We start from the raw sequence: 27,763 nt of genomic DNA on the forward strand, positions 1-27,763 counted from the left end.
AGTACTATTCCTGGTTTCAAGCATCCACTGGGGAGTCTTGATGTGTCCTCTGCAGATAAGAAGGGACAACTGTATATTACAAAGAGTCTCTATTTTTAGTTTCTTTTAGTTTATAAAGACTATTAGGTGAGCCATGGGCTTAGAGTTTTATTTTTAGATTTGAAAGCATTTTTGGTCAGTCTTTAAAATAGCTTATTTAGCAGTCTTTCCCCACAGTATCTCTTTCCCCCTGGATGGGCTCACACATGAGTACTTAAAGGGAAAGAACCTTAATGATCCACCAATTCACCTTGTCAGCCAATAAGAATAATCTAATTTGTGAAAAAGATTTCCCCCAATTTATATGCCATTCTTGTGAAATCCAAAGACATCATACTAATAGGAGGAGCTTCACAGAAGATAAATGGGGATCGTGGCCATGCAGGAAAGGCTGTGGACTTGTTGTAAAACAAAACAAACATGCCCCTATCAGAAATTTGAGATTGAGTTCTGCTCAAATTTACTAGCTTTGTGATACTATACAAATCACTTAACATCTTTTGAGTTTCATCTGTAGAATGAGAATGGTAAAACCCTGCTCTGCCCATTTCACAAGGGTATTGAAAAAATCAAGTAAGACAACGTTTATAAGCTGTACAAAATTATATCGATATGTTATTAATAGTGGGCATAAATGATACTCTACCAACTCAGGGCCAGATTTGAATCTAACCATTCCCAAGAAGAGAATAAGAATACATTTGATGAGAAAATTGACAGCTATATTTGATGACAGTATGTGTAATTTGTTTGTTGTTTTAAATTGTGCCCCATCATGAGTCATGTTAGACTAAGGCAACAGGTTATAGTAACTTTTTAGATTTGGATCTCATGGAGTACAGAAATAAAGAGATTGTGAAATAAGTGTTGATCCAGCGAGCAGATAATTCTCTTTGAAATGACCATTAATTATACAAATAAGAATCAGATTGCCAGATGATCCACAGAACACTTCTTTGGAAGGCCAGCCTTGGAACTCTGTGTGGCATTTTGTGTTACAGAACAGTAAGCCACAGGAGTTGTTTCTACTCCCTGGTCCACTACAAAGTGACTTCAGTCGACTGACTTATTTCTCTGGACTCTCTTTTTCTTCTTAAGTAATATGAGGGGATTATGCTGCATACACTGCTTCCCGAAATCTTCCTACCTATGAAAACATGCTGTATATCAAATCCACATATGCTCCTTCTCTAGTATTTTCTATTGAAATGGCACCAATCCAGTTGCTAAAGCCAGGAGTCTAGGAACCCCATCTCTACACACTCTTCCCTATGGATTCTATATCCTTAACCAAGACAGCTCATATGTTTCCATTTCCCACCACCACTACTGCTACCATTTAGCAATTACACTATATATATATATATATATATATATATATATATATACACACACACACACATATATACACACAAATATATATATATGCAAATATATATATATTTAAAAAATTTTTTATTTACATTTGAGAGAGAGACGGAGACAGAGACAGTGTGCGAGCAGGGGAAGGGCAGAGAGGGAGGGAGACAGAGTATGAAGCAGGCTCCCAGCTCTGAGCTGTCAGCACAGAGCCCCCACGTGGGGCTTGAACTCATGAACCGTGAGATCATGACCTGAACCAAAGTTGGATACTTAACCAACTGAGCCACCCAGGCGCCCCTGGAGTGATCTTTTAAGAACAATAGTTCTGATCTTATCAGGCCCCTGCTTCAAAAACAACTTAAAGCCTTCTCATTGCTCTCCTCAAGCAACCACTGCTGACAATGCAATTTACTCTCTCTTCAGTTCATTTCTTGTCTGAGTAGCCATTTGTGGTACCATCTCAGCTGTAGAGAGAACTCTCCATTTAAAACTTCTCTGGCTTTCTCTTCTTGATGAAAAGCAGAGTGTAACGGGAAAGCTGTGCTTTAAGTCAGAAGATCTGGGTATACTCTTACTTATACCATTGTTGGCTGTCACTTTGGTCAGTTCCTTAATGGTTTTGAGCCTCAGTTTCTTCACTTATAAAATAAACTATATCATGAGATTGTTGTGAGGTTTATAAGAGATAATACATATAAAAACACCTGGATATTTACCTTTCTTTACTCAAAAGCTTTCACAAGTTAGCAATAACACACAGAAAAGAATTGGATCATGCTATTTTCAAGGCTCTGAATTCTGGCAACTGACATCTTTAAACCTATCAATTGATGTTAGGAAAGGTCATCTGCAGACTTACATAAGAAATCCAAATAACATGTTGATATGAGTTTACCAAACTGGTGCTTTAAGCAGATCAGATTACACGTTCCATGTAGTGGTCAAGGGGTTACCATAAAAGGTTTGAAAAATGCCTCTGTGAGATGGACAAAAATGCACTATTTTTAAACATACAATATTTTAATATTTGTTTGGTAAGAGTAATTCCAGTTAGGGAACTAGTGGGAAAGTTCAACTATAGAAATTAGTCAATGTGCCGAAAATGGAAATTTGCTCAGCTAAACTATGCCACTCCATTACAAGCTTTACCTAACAATGCCAACTGCGTTTACAGTACGCATAGCATACTTCCTATGATTGTCACAAATGTCATGCTAAACGATGGCTCTTATTCATTGGTCATAAATTTTCAGACAATACTGGGAGGCCCAATAAATTCCAGTGTTTTCAGTTGATCTTCCTTCCACCTTCCTGCTTCGTCCTCACTCTTCACATGCTATCTGGTACCCTTATTTCTCAGAGAAAAATCTGAATGTGTGTTGGCTCATTTATGAATGATCTCATTAATTTCCAATTCTGTTTAAACAAGCCTTAAGAAGAAATGCTATACAGCTTGGAAAGAGTGTCTAACAGCTCTGATTTATCTTCAGCTGAATAATGTTTAATTCGAGTTTTATATTTTCTTTCCTTAACCACTGTGACATGCCACAAAGGCAGGTTGTATGTGTGCTTTGCTCACTTTTGTAATGTCAGAACATCCTAAATGTTCAATAAATGGCTGTTGAATGAATGAATTTATGCTGTTTCAATGAGGACTAAGTTTAATCTCAATTTTTCCTCCTATTTTTTTCCCCAATAGAATTTCTTTTTCACTGGTTAGCTTTAAAAACTTATGGTCTAAAAAACTCCATGAAAGTATGAGGAGAAACTCATGCCTTTGAATTGAAGCCCTAAGTCCATACTAAAATTGTGACAGACAACTATCTACCTAAGGGAACAGCATGCTACAAGAAGGAAAAGGCAGAGTTCTTTGATTTTCCTGTTGGAGGAAATATTTTGCAGTTCACATTACATCTCCTGCTTTCAGATAAGTGAAAGATTATGAGTCTCATTTTATAGTGTGTGCAATGGAATCGTAGACTAAATAAATGTTTTCTCTAAATTATACAGCAGAATATTATTAGAAAACAATCTACCTGCCCCCTAATCTGGGCTTTCTTGAACTATAGTCCAAACTCAAGAAGATCTAGGTCTAAAAATGGCAATTAGAAAGATGTTATTTTTCTGCAATGAAGGTTATGAAGTTTCCATTTCTTCTCCCTTAAATATCTTTTCATTGGGGTGCCTGGGTGGCTCGGTTGGTTGAGCGTCTGACTTCGGCTCAGGTCATGATCTCATGGCTTGTGAGTTCGAGCCCCACATAGGGCTCTGTGCTTACAGCTCAGATCCTGGAGCCTGCTTCAGATTCTGTATCTCCCTCTCTCTCTGCCCCTCCCCCACTCGTGCTGTCTCTTTCAAAAATAAACATTTAAAAAAATTTAAAAGTATGTATCTTTTATTAATTTCTCTGCTAAATTTGGATGAATGTAGGATTCAAGTGGCATTCAACTAAAGACTCAGCAGTGAATGATTGTTATTACATGATTGAAGCAAAACAAGGAAAAGTAAAACCCCACTGCAGATATTTTAATATTATTTACATAGCATCTTTTTATTTTACGTCTTTTTATTTACATAGCATCATAGTGCTTTTCCACAGGGGAAAAAAATCCAGGGCTCCTGGGTGACTCAGCCGGTTAAGCGTCCAACTTTGGCTCAGGTCATGATCTCTCAGTTCCATTCGTGAGTTTGAGCCCCTTGTTGGGCTCTGTGCTGACGGGTCAGAGCCTGGAGCCTGCTTCAGATTCTGTGTCTTCCTCTCTCTCTGCCCCTCCCTCTCTCACACTCTGTCTCTCTTTCCCTCAAAATAAATAAACATTAAATAAGCAGTTAAAAAATCCTACTCCTATAAAGAAGGCAAACTGCGTATATTGATGAGAAATCTTAGATAGTGATACCAGTGAAGGAAATGAATTAAAATCAAAGGTTTTTAGATTATAGTGGAAGCCTTAAATCATCAAAGGCAAGGAGAAACAATAACTAGTCTACAGGATGTATACCTTTTCTAGTCAAGTATGATAGTAATCATCAATAGTGTAGAATTAGTTTTAAATTCAGTCAGTGAAGGCTCTGATACTTTAAATTACTTAGCTGTGTTATCCCTTAGCACATAATAAATACTTCCAAATGCCATGCAAACAGGAAGGCACAGAAGTGGAACATGAGTGTGCTTCTACCCCCTGAGGTAGGGTACCACCCTATTTTAACAAGTGGTATTTGTATAAGCACTAGAGCCCAGCTGTTATCCCTTCTAATAATCTTTAACAATATATAAACCAGAGCTTATATCAGATAGGATCTCAGATCTATTATTACTTTGTTTTGGAGGGAAAGGGAGAAATAGCTAAGAACTGCATTTGAACCTGCTGATAAAGAGATCTGTAATTACCGCCCCCCCATCTTTTATAAACCATTAAAACACCAGTAGCAAATTTTTATTATTTTCAATTTAAATTAACTCATTTCTCCTACATTCTGTGCAAATTAAACCATGTCTCTACAACAGCAACTTAAGACAATATTTTTCAGTTCACATTACATACAGTTACATGTAATTCCTGTCTTGATTCTTTTTCCCTTAGTCTTTTCCAGTGTATTGGAATCTGTGCATCAGATAGCATAAGGCCTGCTGTTGCAAACATTAATAAGATCTATCATTTAGGAGCAGTTACTTACACTTTGTTTAATCTCTAATGGAAAGGATTTCTCTAAATATTTACACCAGAACAGTTGTCAGAATGAATCCTGCAAAATTGCTGGCATACTCCCAGGAGCAGGGAACTGGTAGGGGGAGGGGAGATTCCTGGTCTCTGGTCGTATAATTTTAAGCAGCCCTAGAATTTCAGGGAGCTGCTTGATAGAATATGAAGGGTTTGTATTAACAAAAAGGTACTTCAGTGTGCAGACCAATTCAAGTAAAGTATCTCAACAGCCACTTTCATTTATTGCTCTTGTAAAAATGACTCTCCATTTGCTTCAGGTTTAAAGTAAAGGGATTATTTAGGTTTCAGAGACCCAGTAAATGAATTGTATAGGAGAAGAGAAACTTGTACAAGAAGTGAGAAGAAGCACCAGACTTATTCTGTGCAATGGTTCCCAATGTGCTTAATACATAGAAATGACTTGTTGGTTCCATGAATTGCTGAGTGTGAGTTAGCATGCAAGAGTTAGACAGGAGAGAACTGAAATCTGCCAAGATAAATGCAGCAGTGTTTTATAAATTAACTCAGCTGTCTGTATGTTTGTTTTTTCTTTGGAAGATTCTAAAATTAAGACTGTTCAACTCATCTTCGTAGTGGTTTAGAATTTTGAGAGTGTTTGAGGAAGTGATTTGGGGCTAGGGTAGGGTAGAGAAAATATCCTACATTGGCAAATCCTGCCAATTTTCATTTATAATGTGTTCTTACCTGAAGAACAATAGTACTTTTGCCCCTCAGCCTATTAATTTAGTAATTTGGTTAAAAATTATTACATAAAGGTTTCTGGGCTTGTACATTCTCCATTTATAGTATGGATAATATATTAAGTTCAGAGGCAGTTTTTAATGAATTTCTGGAATTTCAGTGAGATGTGCACATGGATGCTGAAAATGGCAGTGGTAGCCTGAAATGGTTGGGAATTTCTTTTCCTGGAACTGTCCTTTGATTTATCAGAAATTAAACTTTGACGTATGGGCTCATAATGCTCACAAGTCTGAAAACAGATATGAATCAGGGCTGGGCCCTGGAACCTCAGTAGTGGGTAGAATGGCACATGCTATTGATTATTGATACCAGGGCCAAGTATGCATCGACAAGATCCTGTAAGTCTAACTGGCTTCCTAGGAAATCCCACTGATCTATGTTAAAAGCTTGGGTCTACATCAAGCCCTGGATAGAACTGGAAAGCTGGGTGGATGTCTCGGAAATGTGCTATAGGAAAGAGAGACTGCCTCCTCTTTATGGAAGAGGCTAAGAGATACCTCAAGAGTTATTCTGAGGATGGCATGGAGTGGGTGAATAGAGGTCAGGGTGGCTAAAGATGCCACCTGTGGGGTTTCTTGTTACCAAATAGTAATGAAGGCCCTTTTGGACTTAGGTCAACAAATTGGTCATAAATTAAAAAGACAAGACTGAATTTTGTAAGAAACAAATATTCAGCAGCTCAGTATGTGCTCATATAGCTTGTGGCCAAGCAGCATTTGTCTCTATCTTTTGTATTTCATGGCAGAAATGACATGCCATCCAAAGGTAGTGACACAAGTAAATAGAGGTCACCGTTCTGCTGCTAAATTTCCAAAAATTGAATTTTTCTATTCTTAGATTATCTCATAGTCAAATTCAAGACCAAAGAAAATCAAATATACAGTGCTACCAAATTGGTAATATCATATTGTCTAGAGGTCATTGTATCTCTTCAAGGTGCACAGTGCATGAGGCCAAGGTTTATTTGCCAAATGTTACCTGGACATTGCCACTTGCCAGAGAATGCTGGCCAGAAAAAGAATCTGACTGCCTGCCTCTCTACGGATTTAAAGTAAGCAATATCTCCCAGCCACATGTTTAAACAAAAAGAGCTAGTGATCCAAAGTCACAGAAGTATTGAAATAATCTGAAATTATTCTGAATCATAAAAGAATGTGAAACTTCCCCCCATTTAAGGACAGTGAACAGTGGGAACTCTGTGTCTTTGTACAATTAAAGATCCATCACATAGAGTATCCTTTTTGGATATTTGAGGCAATTGCCAATAATTTCAAAGGTGAACTTTCACTTAGGTTATTAAGCACAGATATATTTGTGTTACGTGAATATTTTCCTACAGAAATGTTTAGCAGTCTTCTAACTTCTAACATATCACACGTTTAAAATCAGAGCACCACTTATTGATAACTTCTCCTTAGCTACTATGGCATCATGTTTCTAAGTGGTATTCTTTTCAGTACAAGAAATTGTAAGTGTACTCTTGGCCCTTTCCTAGCTCTGGAGGTTTTAGAACCCCTGTCCTGGAAATGTACTATGATTTTCTTATTTCCAAATGTTACTTCAGTAATATTATATCTAACTTGAACTTAGGATGCTTACAAGGATCTCTTCCCTTCCCATCCTAACCAGACACCTCTTCTACAAAGCCTCAGAGTAAGCTTTTTAGGTTCTTCTCATCTACCGAGGATGGGAAGGAGAGTACTTGCAGAGCAGCACGAGCTCCTTGTGTGTGCAAATGCACCCCTGCAGGCAGACAAAGTGGTTGTCAAGTTGATGGTGACATGAACTGCAGTGTATACCGTGTATGCCAGTGGCACAGTTTCATCTCTTGCATGCTTAGGGTGAATAATCTATTGAAGAAAAAAAAGTGGTGGAAAAGCACTGTTTTCTGGTGGATTTCCTGCTCTCTGTAACTCATGATTGCTCCCAATCCTTAGGGACAAGTAACTAGGTCTGACCACAGAGCAATGGCTCGAGTGTGCTGTGATGACCCTCCTCCCAAGAAGCCTGGCTTTCCTCAGTCTAATTACTTTTGGCAATTGTGGTTATTGGGATTTGGCCTGGTGACTCACTAGAACCCAAATTCTCCCAAGGAGCCCCCTTAACAAGCCGAATTAAGTCTGACAGGAAGCCCAGACTTCCACTTCACTTTTACATGGAGATTTCCCTGGTTTATGACAAGGTTTGAAAATCCTTCATTGACTGGAAAAGAATAATAGATGAGATGTAATGAAGATAACCACCCACAGAAGAGCACATTAGGACAGAAGTAAAAAGCAGTAAGTTCATAAGTAAACAACCTACCACAAAACTTAACCCATTAACATGGAGTTAAAGTATGCTATTTATAGTAATTTTACTCACCAACAGTAGTCAATCTAAAGTTAGTCAGCAATTGTTGAAACTATAAAAGAAAGGAATGTTTATTTCTTTTAGGCAGTTTTCTAACCATTACGTGTGTTCTAAAAACAAAAAGGGCTCGAGGGCACATTACCAATCACTTGGTAAGACATGAAAACAGTTGTTTATTATTAAGAAGCTTTGAAAAAAATTTTTGGTATGGCTGATACCCCATCTTCTATCCATTTACTGCCTCACTCACCCACGGAGGAGTTCAGCAGCAAGCAGGCTCTCCTCTGGGTGCACGTCGCCCAGCAGCAATGTTCTTGCCCTGTGAAGTCAGTGTTAAACACACTATCGTGTCCTACTGTGTGCACTTTGCTCTCTTTTCTTAGACTCTTCAGCTGAAACAATTCTCTGTCAGATAGTCTGGTGTGTTCTGGTCAGTGCCACAGGTTTAATTAACTCTATTGATAAACAATATGGGGCTATCAGACTACTTTATATTTTAAACTACTACCTGCTCAGAGGACGTATATCTCATCTCTTGTCATGCCTCACACAAGTGCATTTTTTCTGTCTGACCCCCATGAAACTGGCATTGTTTTTAACAGCTGCTTGGCTGTAATAGTTATTCTTGTTTTTAAATGTTTACTTATTTATTTTTGAGAGAGAGAGCCTGAGAGTGGGGAAGGGGCAGAGAGAGAGAGAGAGAGAGAGAGAGAGAGAGAGAGAGAGAGAGAGAGAGAATATCCCAAGCAGACTCTGCAGGATCAGCACAGAGACCGACTCAGGGCTCGAACCCACGAACCATGAGATCATGAGCTGAGCCATGATCAAGAGTCGGGAAGCTTAACCAACCTAAGCCACCCAGGTGCCCCTGTAATAGTTACTCTTGAATTAAGGGTTCAACAGTAGTTCTCAGTCTTGGGTGCAAATTAGAATCACCAGGGCTACTTTTGAAAATACAGATGTCCAGGCCCATCCCCAGAGATTGTTTCATTTGGCCCAGGGTGGAGTCTGGCATTAGCTTTTTGTTTTGTTTTGTTTTAAAGATTCCCCAGGTGATTCTAATTTGAAATCAGGGTTGAAAATCACTGTACCAAGGCCCATAAAGCAAGAATTTGGAGTGGAGGTTACTGTTAATACTCATGGTAAAAGTAATGTAACTAGCAGATTTTATGAAACACCGTAAAGATAACTTTTCTGGAAAACAAAAACTAGCCAGTGAAATATCTATTGTGGTTGTAAATTACATAAAAGGTTTTTGATATTTAACTGCAAAATTATAGACTTTCTCACATCCTCATGCCTAAGTTAATCTTCTCCTGGATATGCACACGGTACATGAGAAGAATAATCTCAAAGTATTTCATATAAGATGTGCTACTCTATTGCTTCTAATGAAAAAATCAACAACTTTTTATTTTTAAAAACCATCAGTAGGGCAAATTTAAGGAAAGGGAGCAAAGGGGTAGAAATAAAGAAAGAGAAGTGGGAGAAAGTACTAAAACACCAGAAATGACCTCTATAGTAAATGTTGGGGAAGCAGCTGTGGTTTATTAAAGGAGGAAGAAGAAAAAATGAGCAAAGAGTGAGTAAGGGAAAGAAAAGGTGAGCTGAGGTTTGAGAAAATACACCTATTACCGCCCAAGTAATAATCCCAGGAGTCGAGGAGATGTGAAGAAATCAGGGAAGGACATGGGCTTTGGAGCCAAACCTGGGCTGAAATCCCAGGTCCACCACATTTTTGTTGAGTGCTGTTAGGCAACTAACATGAGACTATTGGTACCTTCCTTACAGGGTAAGTGTGAACACTAAATGAGATAACATTTGCAAAAACATCAAGTATAGGATCTGGCACTCACAGGTGATTAAAACATGGCAGCTATTTTTTTTTAAGTTTATTTATTTTGAGAGAGAGAGAGAGCGAGCTGTGGAGGGGCAGAAAGAGAGGGAGAGAATGACAATCTTAAGCAGGCTCCACACTGTCAGCACAGATCCCGATGCAGGGCTCCAACCCATGAACCATGAGATCATGACCTGAGCCAATGTCAAGAGCCGAAAGCTTAACCAACTGAACCACTCAGGTGCCCCAAAACATGGCAGCTATGTAGATAATAATCAGTATCTCAACACTCATGTTAGTAAGTATAAATGTATAGTAAAATAACAAATATATGAATATAACAGTGGTCTGAGGACTACGAAACTATAGTTTGCCACAAGGCATTTACACTCACTTTGGTGTGACATTTTTGTCTCTTTCGTATCAGTAAAATGTGACCAATACGCCTTTCCTTCTGTGAAAGCCTTTATCAAGATGACTGTGTTCATACCTGTGACGTCCCTTTGAATCAGAAAAGAACATAACAATGAGAAAATAGCTGCTCTTTTTCTTACCAACTTATCAAGCATATGTTAAAAAAACAGTGTTCTAAAATAAGCATCTCACAAATTCTGTTATTTTATATTGTGTGGTGGTGGTTTGTATTATGTGGTTATAAAATGGGGGCTGCTTTACCACTTGCTTTCAGGAATGTGCTTTGTATTGGGGTATAATTATAAATATGCTTACCAGCTAGTTTTCTGAGGACAGTTTTTAGGAGTGAATATAGTGCATTGCATTATTGTGTATTCATTTTAGAAAGATGTTTTAACATAACTTAATTGAATCCTATGCCCAAGCCAAGTGCTCAGAAGAGAACTAGAAGAACAGACACACTGGAAAACACTACCTGTTTCTGATACAGAAGGTCAAAATTGAATAGGAGGAGAAAGAGGGTGGGGTCCTAGCTGTTACTAGGGCTGGGTAACTACAGAGAAGAGATGTTGCAGAGGGAATCCACACACTGTCCAGAGGGACTCGGCTCCTTTAAGTTCCGCCCTATCCTCAGAACCACTGATTATAAGAGAGCACAATTTGGAGAGAAATCTGCTTGAAAGGAGAAGGCCACTGTTATGAGGAGATGCTGTTATGAGGAGATCCCAATGGAATGATTTTTTAAAAAGCATTTTTTACACCTTATGGGAACATATCTTTCATTATCATAAAGTTTCTTAAGTCTCCTGTGATCTGTGGCTAGGTAAGACAGTTCCACAGGTGATAAGATTTCCAAGTATGATGTCCAGTTGCATGATTTGGCAACTTAAAATTGCAGTTCAGGGGCACCAGGGTGGCTCAGTCGGTGGAGCATCTGACTCTTGATTTCAGCTCAGGTCATGATCCCAGGGTTGTGGGATCTAGTCCCAAGTCTAGCTTCACGCTGAATATGGAACCTGCTTAAGATTCTCCCTCTGCCCCTCTCCCTAACTTGTGTTCTCTTTCTAAAATAATTTTTAAAAATGCAGCTCAGTGACCATTCTCTTATAAAAATGAGAAGCTGCAGTTAAGAATGATATATTAGATTCTTTAAAATACAGAAAGTACCTTAATCTTATTTTGATTCTACCAATAAGAGTGAGTCTCAGTGTCAGCTATGCAAACCCTTTTAATAATAAATACGGCACCACTAGATTTTATTTCATGCATTCAGCTATCTCCTTTATGTGACTGCAAAATACTTATCTTCAGCACTGACACTCTGAAACTTTGATTCTGAGCTACTAGATGCTCTACTGGCCCTCAAACAAAAGATAGCTCAAAAGAAAAATAAGTTTCCTACTCAGTCTGCTTCTCTCACTTTCCCGTCTTTTTGTTTATCTCCATTACTTTTCCATTCACCCAATTCTGAGTCCTTATACTACAAAGTTTACCGCCAAATGTGTCCATGTCTTTTCCCTTCATATCCAACTAGTTGCCAAGACCTATACATTCGATCAATAGAAAATATGTGCTGTATACACACCCTTGCTCAATCAGTCACTATCATAACACAGGGCCTTATTATCTTAAACCTGGGCCACTGTAATTGCTTCTTCCATTCCAGCACAGGCCACTTCTGAAAGCCTGCCATGGTAGGGGAGCTCTGCAGGATCTCTCTAGCGCATTCCAAACCAGCTCCCCAGGCACCCCAAGACTCAAGGACAAGATAGGCCTGCTGAAGACTAAGTATGCTGACTGGTGCTATGGCTACAGTTTTGGGGCACTAGAAATTGTGAAGAATGAAATATCATAATTAATTCAGTCTGTACTTTGATAAGGTACTTACAAATTAATCTTTATATGCATTTGCTTATAATAAATGAATACTTATAGTTGTTTGCATTCTCAATCTTCATCCACTAAACTTAGTTGAAAAGGACAACTAAGTTTAGAAGAACTGTTTAACTCCCTAGCCATGATTTACGTTCTCAAGCCAAAAGATGATAAGTTGAAGAGACTGTAGGAATCACTTACAAATTTTCAATCAACCACCCTATTTCACAGATGAGGACTTACAACCTAGTGTGGTAAAGGGACTTGCCTGGGTCATCCAAATATTAGTAGCTATGCTGGCTCTAGAACCCAGTTCTTCTACTTCCCAGTCTACTTTTCTCCACCACACCCTGGGGATTCTCCCTCATTGGCATCTTAAAAAAAATTTTTTTAACGTTTTTTTATTCCTGAGAGAGGAGGCAAAGCATGAGTGGGGTAGGGGCAGAGAGTGAGGGAGACACAGACTCTGAAGCAGGCTCCACACGGGGCTCGAACTCACAAACTGCGAGATCATGACCTGAGCCGAAGCCAGAGGCTCAACTGACTGAGCCACCCAGGTGCCCCTCCCTCGTTTGCATCTTAGGTCCCAGTCTCTACCATGAATTTATGATGCTTGCTATTCATCAAATTCTTAAATGTCAGATGGAATGCCAATCAGGTAGTGTTTCGAAGACTGGACTAGATTTTTGCATAAGGCATAACGACAGCTAAAAGCTATTAAATACATATTTAACTGGGCAATCATATTCTGTAGTACCACTGAATTTTCTCTATAAAACTTCCAGAAGAATTTTAGTGACAGCAGATGGCAACTAGGTCCTTTACCAAGATAACAAAGAAAGTAGAAATGCTCTTATCAGATAAGAGGCACCTGTAACTGTATTTTTAAAATGAATTTTTGAAATAATTCAAACTTTTCAAATGTGAAAATGTAGGTATTTTGCTCAAAAGTTTCATATTGTTGCAAAGTCTTTGGAGCAGAAAATGGGATTTCATGGTACTCAATGGCACTTGGACATTAAACATTCTCAGCACCCCGCAATCCTTGAGAATGGAACATTCCATTCTTTTTGGTATTGCTGGATCAGTACTTTAAGCAGAATGCTAGTATATTTCTGAATGGAAATATCTGATGGGTGGGATTAAATAAATAGAAAAAATGGGCAGTAAATTTTACAGATGTACATTTCACACTTCATGTTTTGCAAAGCATTTCAAACTTACTAGGTTGTCCAACAGATGGTAAATTTAAGATAATCCAATCATTTTAAACCTGAAGAAAAAAATCCACAATTAAGAAAGCAATCCACATTTTCCCTCAAAATCAAAAAGCAAGCTAAAAAAGTCTATATAATTTATGATGCAACACTTTTCAAATGATCATTCTCAAAAGCATGCCAATGTAAAATGCACTGTTCAGAGAAGAAATAGCTCTAACCAAGTAAAACATGTAATTTCAACACACTGTCTTGCATGATCCTTACCATGCTCTCAGAACTGAATGATGTTTTCCTAATGGTAACCAAAGTTGAATCTTACATTTCATGAAATATAATACCCACTCTGATGGCATTTCAAGAATTCACTACTTGGAAAAGGATTTTTGGGAGGTGGGATGAGTGGACAGTGGGAAAACAGGAAGAAAGGTTAGGACAACATCCAAAATGAAACATTTAGATGGAGATAAAGCAGGAAAAGATGATTTAAGAAATAACAATATGTAGAATAGTTTTATTTTTTGACACCTCATTCTTACAATTTCAGAGGGACCATTTGGTCTTTAATTCCATTTAAGGTTCTGACAACTGTAAACAGTATATACATAGAATTTAAAAGAATGACTGCATTAAAATATTAATGGGAAAATATTTTTAGATATTTAGTAGCAATCTAGAGATCTCTGTCCAGATTGAAATAGTCTAAGATGATCAAATGACTAATAAATTTGTTTTGCAGTATCGTGGCATGTATGGTTTCCCCATAATAACTTGAAAATCAAATGTAAGTACATGTTTTAATTTCCATTCATTGCTTTCTGGGGACCTAATTTGTAGAATATTAAATTATGTGTAAAATATTTAGTGGAGAAATGATCTAGCAAAATTTTTCTACTTATAAGTTGGAATACTGTTCATATTTCATGCTTAGAGGAACAATGAAGTGATATTAAGTCAATTTCACACTCATTCTTACATTCTTAATTACTTTTCATGGAATAGCTCGGGATTAAAAACACAATATTTAAAAATTAATCATTCTTAATGTTCTAAGTAAAATCCTTCTATTAAAGTAATAAACAAGGAATTAAAATAGTTAACAAAAAGATATTTTAAGAAATAACTCTGATAGTATAATAGTGACTATATCAGAATTTACAAAAATAAATGTCTTTTGAGTGTCTTTAGATACTGCCATTACTGCCTACGAGTTTAAATTTGTTGCTTTGATTCATAGATATCACATGATAGGTTGCAGAATATATTTTCTCCAGCAAATTTTACTCATGTCTCCCATCTATTAAACAATGTTTCTCTCAAAAACAAAGTAGACTGGTAACAAAGGTAGACAGATAGGAAAACGCATTGTAGCCAATATCCAAAACATGTTTCCATTCAAAACTAATACTACAAATGCAAAGTAGAATGAAATATTTTTTCTATCCTATAAGTTGTTATTTACTAGAATTAGCAGTGTAATTACCAAGAGTGTATCAGAATCCCAAAGAATGGCTCCACATCCAAAACAATGTCATGAGCAATGGCCAGAGTATTCTAATAAGATGGCTTTTATTTTTTTACCATTAAAATTATTTGTCCTGTATTCTTACTCCTTTATTTCAGATATATTTATGAAATATTTTTAGAAGTTTCGCAGATTGTGCAATGGAAGCTTTGTAATTATTATGCACGCAATGGCTTTTCACAACTTGTGTGTACCTAGAATCCAGACAATTAAAATCCAATTAATAGATGTATACTACAAAGGCATATGATGTTTCTAACAATAATCTTCTGGAATAATATGATCCTACAATGTCTTCTAAATAACCAAATAATGTTATTATATTTAGCAAGCTTCACTATTAGTATACGTTATTACTGTTATTACTAAATAATTAATTTTTTGACGTTGGTTGCTAATGTAAGTATCAGTCCAAAAATCTCCAGTCAACCAGAACAGCTTATTCCTCAGACACAGTGGATAAATGATGGTCTGGAGACCATCAGATTTATTACTTGACATAACTGACATTTTCTCTCTGACATGGATCAGCAGGTAGTGTAACTAGCAGGAGACAAATTCTACCTACTAGTTGTATGGCTTTGTATAAGTTACTTAGTCTGTTTTTCAGATTCTTTCTCTGTAAAATGGGAATATTAATGCCTGCACTTCACATTACTACTTAGGGGTCTGAATGAATAATTCAAGTGAAAGTTTAATGTGCCAGTAAGGTATTGTGGTTATTACCATTATGGTAGATATGACCTTTAATTTTATTAGCATATAATCTGAAACTCAGAAGCTGACTGTACTAAGTTGCAAAGGCTGAGCTGGAAATGAGTTAAGAACTGGATTTGGGTTCTTGATTTAGCACTGTACTTAAAGCCAAGCCTTGCCTCTGAAAACATTGCTGGTTGGGAGTTTTAAGTAAGAGTTGCAGTTCATTCTTATCTTAAATAAATTAAAGTTAGTCATCTCTAGAAGCTGTATATGAATCCAAACAGATAAAAAAAAGGTTATTGTGTATCTGTTGCACCCATAACTCCACATATATTTTTAAAGTACACAATTCATGTTTAAAGATCACTAGTTTTCACAAAGTACAGACAAATGGTACAGCAGTTGTGTCAGGAAAACAGGAGAATACTAATGTGACTTCATCTGCTACATCTGAGGATTAACCATGGTCCCTTACACTTCACAATACTTAACACTGCAAACAAATGTCGTTTTTTTTTTGGCAAGAAACTTTTCTACTAAAACATTCAAGAGATCACTTAAAAAACTTTGAAAAAAAAAAACAGCCCTTACACCTTAATTTTCTATCTCTTGTATCCTTAGTTAAGATTTTAAAAGTGTAGAAAAGTGAAGCTATTTAACTACAGGCCAAAAAGGATACTCTTAAATGTTCACATTAGCTGTCTCTTAGGAAAAATAGTAAGGACCACTTTTTTTATTTTTTTCCTAAGATACCTTTGACTACTACCTTATCTTTCATAAAAGTTTTTCCCCTAGACCATAATTGAAAAAAAAGTTTTACACATTTCCTTCCCAAATTTCCAAAGAAACGAGTATATGTACACGCAATTTGGCCTTGAGTTTCAATGGACATTTAACAAAGATCTCTCCTTACCCTCCACTCCTTCCAGATTCTCCAAAAAATCATACTGCACCTGCCAGGAGCCTCGTCTGTCTCCTCAGAGGACGCAAGGGGTCGCCCCTCTCCCAGCGTTGCACCAGCAAACCCAGCCGCCAAGGCCGACTCCAGGGCTAAGAAGCAAGGAGCGTCCCTTGTTATGGGAGCTCTCTCCCAGCACCACTCCCACAGAATAATTGGAATTTCAACCCAATGCCACCCACTCCTTCTCTCATCCCCGCTACACAACCAGAGGGCGCCTCTGACTTGGCCTTGAGATGGTTAAGGCAAGTCGGAAAGCAGTTCCCCCTTTGACTCTGTGATTTCTGCCTAGTATGAGCCTAGAGGTGCGTCATCCCTTGCTCTCCGCAGCTTTGGGGCTGCATCACAGGGCAGCTTCCCGCACACTTGTCCTCGGGGGGCAGGCGGGAGGGTCAGCTGGGAGAGGTAGGAACGAATGGATGGCCAGTTTTTTTCTCCTGTGTCTTCCTTCATTAACAGGGGTCCTTAAACAGCAATCAGAGGCACCTCTGCACTGACGCTCGGGACCCTGTCCCGCCCCAGAATTTGTGCAGCTCCTGCCCCTGGGGTCCTTGGTGGGGTGATGGAAGTACTGGGTAAGAGCAGTGTAAAGCAAGAGGCTGCCTTTAGGCCCGGCATCCGTCTCCCAACCGACCAGAGACGAGATTGCCCCATCCCGAGGAGGAAAGGAGGCAGGGACCACCAGGGCGCAAGGGCAAGGCTCGAGCCCCAGGCCGTTCCTTCTGTGAGGCGGCCGCACGTCTTGACTGAAAGGGTGGATGGAGGAGTTACGAAGAACACAAACCATTCAGAGGCCAAGAATAATAAATCGGGTGCCCTGACATGTTTAGCTTGGGCCCTCCTGCCCCTTGCTACGCGATCTCAGAGGCGGGTGAGACCGAGCCGGATCCCCTGGCGCTTGGGCCCAGCTACGTTTTTTAAAGGCAATTTTCAGGTGAATCAGACCTTGTCTGCCCGAGGCGAGTGGCACAAAGGGAGCTTTCAGGGGACCCTCACGTCCAGGGGCAGGGCAGAGACAGCGCAGAGAAGCGATTACTAAATCTCCATCTCACACAAGCCTGTGCTGTGTCCTCTGCGCTGCGCCCGCGCCCGCCGCGAGAGGCTTCGCGGGTCGGCGCTCCGAGAAGGGTCCGCGCGCCGGACGCGTCGCCGCCAAGCGTCACTGGCTCCCCCGCGGCGGAGGTCCGAGGGGCCACCGCAGTAGCGCCGCTCTCTGCCCCCGGCGAGCTCCAGGAAGGTTTCTCCCTCCCTGACCCTACCAGCGTCCCCCACGCTGGAGCCAGGGTCGCCCCCGGCCCTGCTATTTGCGAACAGACTCCCCACGGGGGCACAGACGCCAGCGCACCGGGCCACCCGGGCGCAGGGAGACGTGCCATTCTCGCGCCTGTCTCCTAGTTTCTGGAAGACGCCACCTTTCAGACAGACCAGCCCGTGTTGAGGGTGCCCTGAGGGTACCTGTTTAATTCAAGCCAGGGCACTGTTTTAAGACGCCTTCACAAGCTAATCGTCCAAGGAACAGGAGTCAGGAAAAGGGGCAGCTAGGAGGCGAGCCTAAGTCTTTGGGGGGAACCCCACCCTCACTGGCCCCGTCTGCCCCAGGGGACCCTTGAAAGAGCCTGAGACGGTAAAAGCGCTCACGCGTGACGGGCAAGATCGTAACTGGAAACGCTGCACCTCTGGCTCCCAGCGGCGGGTTCCGCAGTGCCTACTCACCCCCCCACCCCCCACCCCGCCGGCGGAGTGGAATCGCGAATGGCTCAGCAAGCGCGCAGACACGCGAACCCCGAGCGTCCCGCGTGCCTTTCTGGTCTCTCCGTGCGCGGTTGCGCGTAGCGGCCGCACAGGCGCTTGCTCGCTGGCTCCCAGGCCGGCCCCGCGAGCTCTTCGCAACCCGAGCTAGTTCTCCCTGTCCGAGGCGGCGGCGTGAGGTGAGCGGGCGCCGCGGCTGCGCCTCCCCCGGCGCTTATTCAGTGGCCAGGGGCAACTCGCGGGTCGGGCGTCTGGGATGCTTGGGGCTTCGGGCCCCCGCCCGAGTCACGGAAGGAAAGCACAAATACCTAGAGCTAGTCTAACGAAAGACAGAACTTTTCCGCGAACTTGAAGTCACGAGGGGGCGGGAGCCACGTTAGCGCCCGGTCCGCCCGCTTTGGCACCCGCGAGGATGCGGAGGAAGACGGGGGCGCGTAGCGAGAAGGCGTGAGAGACGCCGTCAATACCGGAGCCTGGACTACCGCCTTCTCCCGGAGGCGTGGGGTGCTGGGCGGGAGGACCGCTGCAGCTGGGAGCTGACTCTGGACAGGCTAGGAGACCCGACAGGTGAAAGCAGCGGGAGGGAGCAAACGCGTAAAAAAACAACAAAAAACAAAAAACACTGCACTTACTTCTTCGCTGCCGCCTTCCCCGGGAGGCGTTCTGGCTGCCGATGTATTCCATAAAGTTCAAAATGATAAAAAACCAAGAAATCAGTCGCAAGTGCATAGTAACCCAGTAATGTTTCCCTTCCTTTTCTCCTTTTTCTTCCGTTAATTAAATGTTTTAGAAATATAGGTAGGTGTTGGGCGTACAGAGAGGGAGAACGCAAGCAGCGGACAACTTCTCCCCGCAGATCCGATAGGCGTGCTGGGATGGCAAACGAAGCGGGTCGGGTGCAGGGACACCAACTATTGTACTTTCAAATTGTCCGAGCCCTGGACCCCGGCGGCTCCGCAACGGTGGCTGTCAACACCGCGAGCGAAGGTTCCACGAGCAGCGAGCGGCCTCGCCGGGACGGCCGCAGGTAGCATGGTGAGCGGCGGCGGCGGGTGGGATCCGGGCGGGCGGGGGGCGGCGGCGGCGGCGGCGGCCCACTGGGCTCAGAGGTTGCGGTGGCTGCGGCGGCAACGGCGGGGGCCCGGGGATCCTAGGGGAGCGGGCGCCGTCGGCACCGCGGCCATGGCCAAGGGGCGGCGGAGAGACCCCGAGCTGCTTCTGCTGTTCACGAGTAGGAGCCGCTCCAGTGGTGGAGGGAGGGAGGGAGGGAAGGACGGGACGAGGGAGGGGGAAGAGGGGGATGGCTGCGGGGGGCGGGGGGAGCTCGGGGGCGGGGAAGGAAACTGCTGGAGCAACAACCCTGAGCGACCTCAATAACTTTCAATTTCAAGAGGGAAAGAGGGAGCTGGAAAAGTACAGGCGTTGCGATTTGGCAGAGGGACGGGAAGAGGCGCCTAAGGGGTCCCGGGTCTGCGACGGAGCATCTCTGGACACTGCAAAGAAGGCGGAGAACGCGAGCCGGGGGGAGTGGGGGAGGCACAGCGTGGTGAGGAGAGCCCCCTCAGAAGGCAGCTCTCGCGGGGAGAGGTGTGCGCGTTCGCGCTGGGAGTGTTGGGGCCGAAGGTCCGGCGGGCGCCAGACCCCCGCCCCCCGCTTCTGAGCCCGCTACTCTCCGCGGCCCCAGGCTGGGCGCACCCCGCTCTCCCGGGCAGAGCTCCCCAGCTCCCTCGCGCCTCCGCCCCCAGCGCTAGCGCTCAACGACTGGCCCCAAGGCAGCTCTAACCTCGCCACCTAGGCAGATCGCCGGAGGGTTTCTATCTGCGGACTCCTTTCCAGTTTTCTTGAAGACCCTCTCTGTAGCTTTGCTCCCTTTCTTTCTTCCTTTCAATAAAGGCAGCTGCACTTGGGTGCCAGGAGGCTGGTCCGGAGGAGCTCACTGGGCGCTGGCGGTCACTTCGCCCTCGCGTTACCTGCCCGGAGTGGGTAGGAACCAGCGGTGTGTGCGTTCAGGACCGTCCCTTTGGACATTCAACTGTGTTGAGGCTTTCTTCCAAACTGAGCCTTTGCTGCTGCTTTGGAAGATTCCTCCACCCCTTAGGCAGTTCTCTCCTCAGTCTGATTGCCCTCGCTTGGCGCGTGCTCTCTGCCTCACCCTCCGTCTCTCAATCTTGAGAGGATCTGTTGTGCAGTGTGGTTTCTCATCTAGAGGGCAGGGAATGATATTTGGAAAGACTTTTTCCAGTCTTGGGGGAGGAGGGGAGGGTCCACTACTTCCTTCTGTTCCCAGCGCAGGTAAGGGACACATGGCATCTGGAAAATAAGGTTCGCTGGTCCACCCAGGGATGGGAGAACCGAGGGCCGGCGTTTCTGAGCGGTATTCACTCTGGCTGTTATTAGTCAGTGGTAAGCTTCCCACCTCTTTTCTCCACTAGCACAAGTCGATGAGCTTCCAGAAGTTACTGAAGAAGGATTTAGTTAAAGTCACAAGCCCCCAAAGTGATTTTAATATAAACTAGTAGGTAGTTGTATTTAATAATATCCTAAAGACAATACTTTGCAACCTTACAGTTTACACAGCCCCTGAGAGGTCACTTTGAAAAAGTCCCCGACTCATATACACCTTGCTAACTGATATGCTCAAATAATTTAGGTTTGGAATATAGCCAAAGCCTTTCTGGGAAGCAAGTAAGATTTGTATTTCTCTCTTTTTCCTCCATTTATAATCCCTAGACTGGATTGTCTTCTATTTATGTGTTTATAAATGAGAGGGATAAAAAGGTCATTGCTCCTACCCATCCCATTTTGCAAGCTTGCAGTGCTTCAAATTGTATGTCTCTGAAGTCGTCAATGGTGTAGTTGTTATACATCCCAGAGGAGAGGACTGAGGAGATGAAGTGGCCCAGAAGCAAAAGGAAAGGGACATAAATTACATTCTTGTTAAAAAGCTAAAAAGTAGAAACTGAGAGGCTGGCTTTTACCGGCTAATTCCTTAATTAAATATTAATTACTTTTATACCTGTAGTGGAATTTTGAAGTTAGATGTAGTTTTCTTTAGATTTCATATTATGGGGAAGACAACAACCGCCTCAAGATTATTTTTGACTTATTTTTAAGAATTGCCATTTGCCACATTTCTTTCTCTGGTGGAACTGTATTTTCTGTACGTTGCATGCATGCATGCGTGTGCGTGCGTGCGCACACACACACACACACACACACACACACACATATACTACCCTTTTTTATCTGTTGCATGATGTCCAGTTGCAAATGACTGAGTTTATCACTTTGAACCAGACAGGTTACAGATAATAGGACACTTCCAATAATGATTATCCAAACAAGAAGCTACTCTATTTTTCTGTGACCGTCCCAGTCAGCTTTGCTTTCCTTCTTACTTAATACCTCAGATCCTGAATATCTGCACCATAAAATGTGGGGGATTTAAAGGCTGTGGGAGGCTCCCTTTGAAAAGGACTCCAGAGACGGCCTTTCTAATCCGGGATACTTGAGCCGGATGGGATGAGATTGCAAAAGGGATGTAAAAAAAAGCAATTTGGTGAACAACTTCAGTTTGGTGAAATAAACACGAAGAAAGACATGTACTTTTCACTCTGTATTGTGCAGACATATGTTAGTTTGGATGAGAATATAAATGGCAGTGTAAATAAATAAACAAGCACAGAGACAGGCTGCAGTTCTTGGGCTATCCCAGGAAAGAAGTACTAGATGCTGTGTGCAGGGAAAGCTTGTCAAGGAATAAGCACTGTTCTGAGGAAACATAAGGAAAACATTAAATAAATGGAGAGTGTATTCTTTCTCTCTTGACGCTATGCTTTAGAATAACTTTTTCTTGATCCATGTTACCGTACTATTAAACGTGTGTTTACTTGCCTGGCTGAGTCGTCCGTTCCCTCAACTGTCCTAGCAACTTATGGAAAGCATGCCATGGCCTATTTTGTGCAACATAGTACCCCCCACCCTTTCTTATAAATCAATAAAATGACACTCATAGAAGTCTGTGGCTGCCAATGTATTCCAGGGCCCAAGCCTAAAGCAAGTTACAAGCCATAGGCTCAGCATAGAAGTCAACGTTTGCTTGTTATTTTTCTCCAGAAAACATTCAAGTCCCAAGGAGTTTGGATAACCAGGAGTTTAAGGGAGTCAGCCAGGAGAATAGAATAGTTTTGGATAAAGATGGGGGACTAAACACATCCAGACTAGTTACTACAACTTCTCATCTCCCCTTTACCACCTCCCCTAGCAGGCAGTGACAACAGTAACAAGTTATTTTTGTCCATGGCAGGAGTGGCATTTTAGGAAAGAAAATGATTGTCATATTGTTGAATCCATACTCAAATATGTGAAAGGGGGTGTGCTCCAGAAAGAGAGCAAGCCCAATCATTTGGAATGGGATATAGCTAGTAGTGATGAGAGATGTTTGGCAAAGTTCAGGCTGACATCAGTCATTATACCACAGAGCTAACATGCAGATCCTGAAAATGCTCAGCTCTCCAGTTACTCAGATCTGGAGGCATCTGAATAAGTGAAAACAGGGTATTGCTGGTGGGGTAACTGACGCAGCTAGAGGTCATCCCTGAAATGTAGAGCAGACGGCAGCATTTAAAAGCCATTGAAATTAGCAGATGAAGGACAGCTACTATTCTTAGAGCAAGAAATAAAGAAGACAGAATTATTATAGCAATTTAAAAAAATGATTAAATGGTTATATAGCATTAAGAAAATGAGAAAGTCAAGACCCATGATGGATTACTTTCTGTCAACAAGAAGGAATGTTCTTCCTCCCAGATGAAGTTATAGGACACTTACAAAACTGGTGAGCACTGTCTAGTGTCCTTATTTTTAAAAACTTCTTTCTTTCACAAATAAGCTAATTGCTGGGCTCATTTAAAAGCGAATATCCAGTAGTATTTAATATAAAGAATTTAATACCTCAGAAATTTTTGATTGTAGAGCTTTAATATAAAAAGGCTGTGTGTTGCAGTAAGAAGGGCACTAGACTAGCAATCTAGGGACCAAGGTGAAGTTCTTGTTCTGCATTTATCATTAGGTTTCAGGTTTCTTCATCTGAAAGATGAGAGAATTCAGTTAAATGATCTCCAAAGTGCCTTTTAGCTCTGAAAATAATGACAATATATCCAAAAAAGAAAGGCAGTCTTGTAATTGCAAATGTCAGTGCTATTTCTAGTTATGTGACATCACAGCTTTCACTTACAGAATTGTGTTTAATTCAATAGGCCCAGATTTAGAAACCTGCTTGTAAACTTGTTGATTTTCTGGAAATGCTTAACCCATTACAAGAATCCTAGATGACTCTGGCCTAGCAAAATGTGTCCAGAACTAGTTTACTCTTTCTAGATGTCTCTAGACTTTGGGACAAGGTAGAACAAATTTTAAGCCTCAGATTGTGAGCAGATGCTTGGAGTGGTTAAGGAAAAGGACTTTTGAACCTCCTGGAGATAACCACTCAATCTCAGTTCCTGTTTTCAAAAATCTATAGATGAGGAAGGAACAGGGATTTCATTGAATGAGGACTTTCCCTTTTATTTCATGCTATTCCTTTCTTTTTCCTATCTAAATCTTTGGATGAGTATTTATATCCATGTCTCTTTTGCCTCAAGAAACTCTCAGAAAGTCAACAGTGAAGTTTAAGTGGCTGTGGTTGCAGCTTTAGGTTGAGGGCTTACTATCAAAGACATAAAAGTACTATGAAATGGAGAGTGCAAGGTTAGGGGAAAGACCATTTTCATGAGCATTTATTTTTAAATTTTTAATGTTTTTATTTAGTTTTGAGAGAGAGAGAGAGACAGAGCGTGAGCAGAGTAGGGGAAGAGAGAAAGGGAGACACAGCATCAGAAGCAGGCTTCAGGCTCTGAGCTGTCAGCACAGAGCCTGACATGGGGCTCGAACCCATGAACCATTTGATCATGACCTGAGCCGAAGTCAGACATTTAGCAGATTCATCCACCCAGGCACCCCTAATGAGCATGTTTTTATGCTTGTTTTTGCATGTGTTATCTCAAAACAGCCTCAAAACAGTTGTTTCATAGAGGAGACAACTGAAGTCAGCAAGGTAAAGTCACTTGCCTAAATTTACATGGAACTATTCTGGTTATTTTATATTACCCTGACATCTATTTTCTCTGTCCTCTGTGATCCCAGGATGTTGACTTCTGTGGACCAGTCATGAGAGCTTTCCTCTTCTGCTTTCTGGTTTACTTCAGTCAACGGGGACACCAGTGGGAGCATGCAAGGAAAGAGTGATTCTGCTCCCTCCCTGCTTTGGCATCATTCTGGAAATCATTGTATCCCTCAGGGTGACTGAGGGCCTTTGTCAAGCAGGCCTTTTCCATGGCTTTATCTCTCCCAGGTTTTAATAACACCCTCTAATCTCCCTGCCTCTTGAGGCCTAGGAGTGGAAATGGCTTCCCATTGTTCCTAGTCCCTGGTCTCCTCAACATCTCCTGTTGTATCCCTTAACTCTGCACTATCATAGTCCTCTTGTAAAAGTATCTTCCAAAATTTCTTGCTGGGTTCTTAAGTGACCATAAGTATCAGATCTGGGACTTGAAACCAGCTTGCCTGGTTTAAAGTGATTTTTATTTTTTCTCATGTCATCTGGCCTTTCCAGAGAATGCACCCTGATTAAAACAGAGTTGGATGAAGGGGAGGGGATCAAGGGAGACTGGAGGGTTACAAGCCAGAAAGGCTTATCAAGGAAGGCCATGGGCACCCAACATCAGAGTAAAGTTGTGGGCTAAGCCAGAGCAAATAACTAGAATCAGAATGTCAAGGAGCAGACCAAAGTTCATGTTCGAAATTGTAGCCCGGCATTAGAAACAACATGATAAAGAGGAAGAGAAGGAGCAAGGCAGGACACAGCAGCAGCAGCAGATGACATTGATTTTAAGGCTGTTTTGACTAAGTCACTTTTTAAAAATTAATTCCTGCTAGATCTAAAACTCATCTTGAACAATTCATAGGTAAGTAAGGGTGCCTTGTTGGAAAGGGAAGTAAAGCGTGGTAGCTAAGGTAAATCGGTCATCCATTCATCCCACAAATGTTTAAGGCAGCCTGCTATGGGTGATTCCAGGCTAGACAAACAGAAGTTTTATTTATGGCCCTTAAGACAAGAATATTGAAGAGATGACTTTATAGTTCGTGTTGATCTTCTGGTTAAAAGCAATGTTATAGTTTATAGCAAATAAAATGGAGTGTAGAGGCACATATGGGTATGCTCAACAGCAGGCTTTAGGAAACATCTCTTTAAAGCTCCTCTGTTAGGGGTGCCTGGGTGGCTCAGTCAGTTAAGTGTACGACTCTTGATTTTGGCTCAGGCCATGATCTCACAGTTTGTGAGATCATGCGTGGGGTTCTGAGCTGACAGTGCAGTCTGCTTGGGATTCTCTCTCTCCCTCTCTTCCTGACCCTCCTCCACTCATGCAAGCATGCTCACTCTCAAATCAATAAATAAACATTAAAAAAAATAAAGCACCTATATTAAAAAATAAAACCCTTTCTGCATCTATGTAATTAGCTATCATTTATGGTTTACATTTGTTACTACTGATGTGTTTGGGTAATAAATTTTGGTCAGCTGGTTACTCTTATTCTACATGTGGTGAACACCATGCTAGTTTCTAGAGATACGAGATTATGAACAGTAGTTCACATAGCCCTGCCCTCAAGTAGAAAACCCTCATTGAGGGAGGCAGGTGTATAAACCATTGAAGCTTTCATGAAATAAATGCTGTGTGATAAAGTCTACGTGGTATGTTGTGGGAAGAGGAAAGAGAAACAATGCGTGGGGATGGGGCGTAGAGATAAACTCTGTGTCTAAAATGTACCAGCATTTAAAGGACTTGATGGTGAGTCTTACTGTAGATAAGGAAAGACTTTTTCCTTTGCTTTAGACTGGTGCTGATTTCAGAGGTGGAGGTATAAGGTCTTCTATCTTGTTTTCTGGAGGTCAGTGGTTCCAGTCAGCTGCCTGCTTGCTAGGGAGGCAGCCGTAGTCTGGAGTAGTATCAGGACTCCTCCTCCTTCAGCAATTCAAGGTGGCTCAATATTGACCATGTGGGAGAGTTGTTAATGGCTGATACCTGTGTGTGTTGGGGGGGGGGTCTTTGTAGGTTAATGATTTGACCAGCTTATTGTAGATACACTGTGGGTAGATTCCTCTCATGTGAGAAAAAATGACTCTTCATTTCTCCTATTTCCTACAAGTGTTTGAGAGTATTTAGAGTAACCAACAAAGAAACGAGGATCAGCCTTCCTAGGTGTCCAGCTGCTCTCATTCCCTTGCCCCAGCCTCATGTTCCACCATTCCCCATACCTTCTAGAATTCCTTTGCAACTTGTTCTCCCCAAACAATGTTTTATGCCCCCAACCTTACCCAGAATTTCCCTGCTGAACCTTATCCCTTTGGCTGTCTAGACTTCTCCACATTAGCAGATTTCTACTCTGAAACCTAGCCCTAGGTCACGTAGTAGTGATTAAGAGTTAGCTTAGTTCTGCCCTCTCTCTTTCTTCTTTTCTTTCTAGGAACCCATTTTAATTTTATGTTGTCCCGTGGGGTATGCCACAGATGTAGGGAGTTACAAGCCATTATGAGGAATAGAAAAGGTTCTCATTGACTGGTGCCTCTGACATTTGCATGCTAGCCTATTTACCTTGTTTTCCTATTGCCTCAGTGAGAAGTATTCTGTAAGAAAATGAAGGGAAACAGGATTTTCCTCCCAGGGAGCTTGAATCCGGTTACAAATTGCTGTAACGACCCCTAAAATTTAGTGCCTGAAATTGTTGACTATTCATGGCTTCTCACAGTTTTGTGGGTTGACTGGTTCTCTTGCTGGTCTCTCTGCCTATGCTTATATGCTTCATTCATATGCTATTCAGCTGGTAGGTCATTGAGTGGGCTCATCTGAGACGGCAGAGAAGGCAGGCCTCTCTCCTCAGGTGGTTTTTCACCCTCTGATCATGGGCTCTTTGGGGAGACTGCAAAGCCCTTTTGAAGCTCTCTAGTGTCATTTCCACTACATTCTGTTGGTCAAAGCAGGTTACAGGGCTGGCCCAGACTCCAAAGTTTACCCAATAGATGCCATCTTTTAATATGAGAATTACTGGCTGTTTTTAACCCATCACAAAGGTAATGAAAAGGTTATTGATCTCTGTATAAAGTCAAGCTTTCAAACCCTTTGGGAGGTCAGAAAACTGATACCAAATTGAAATAAGAAAGCAAAATGAGACTTA

The 27,763-nt window shown here is 41.8% G+C and overlaps 1 protein-coding gene across 1 annotated transcript in view; it reads right to left on the minus strand.

Annotated features, from left to right (window-relative positions):
* Positions 1–19,219, minus strand: part of RSPO3 (R-spondin 3) — an 85,295-nt gene extending 66,076 nt beyond the window's left edge. Inside the window, exon 1 of the mRNA XM_047101372.1 lies at positions 19,123–19,219. Coding sequence (XP_046957328.1) covers positions 19,123–19,219 — 97 coding nt within the window. The remainder of the gene's footprint in view (positions 1–19,122) is intronic.
* Positions 19,220–27,763: the final 8,544 nt, after the last annotated feature.

The sequence above is a fragment of the Lynx rufus genome, unplaced genomic scaffold (genome assembly GCF_022079265.1).
Source record: "Lynx rufus isolate CCGP_SWC_20201006 ecotype Redwood Valley unplaced genomic scaffold, mLynRuf1.p SCAF_6, whole genome shotgun sequence".
Lineage (NCBI taxonomy): Eukaryota > Metazoa > Chordata > Mammalia > Carnivora > Felidae > Lynx > Lynx rufus.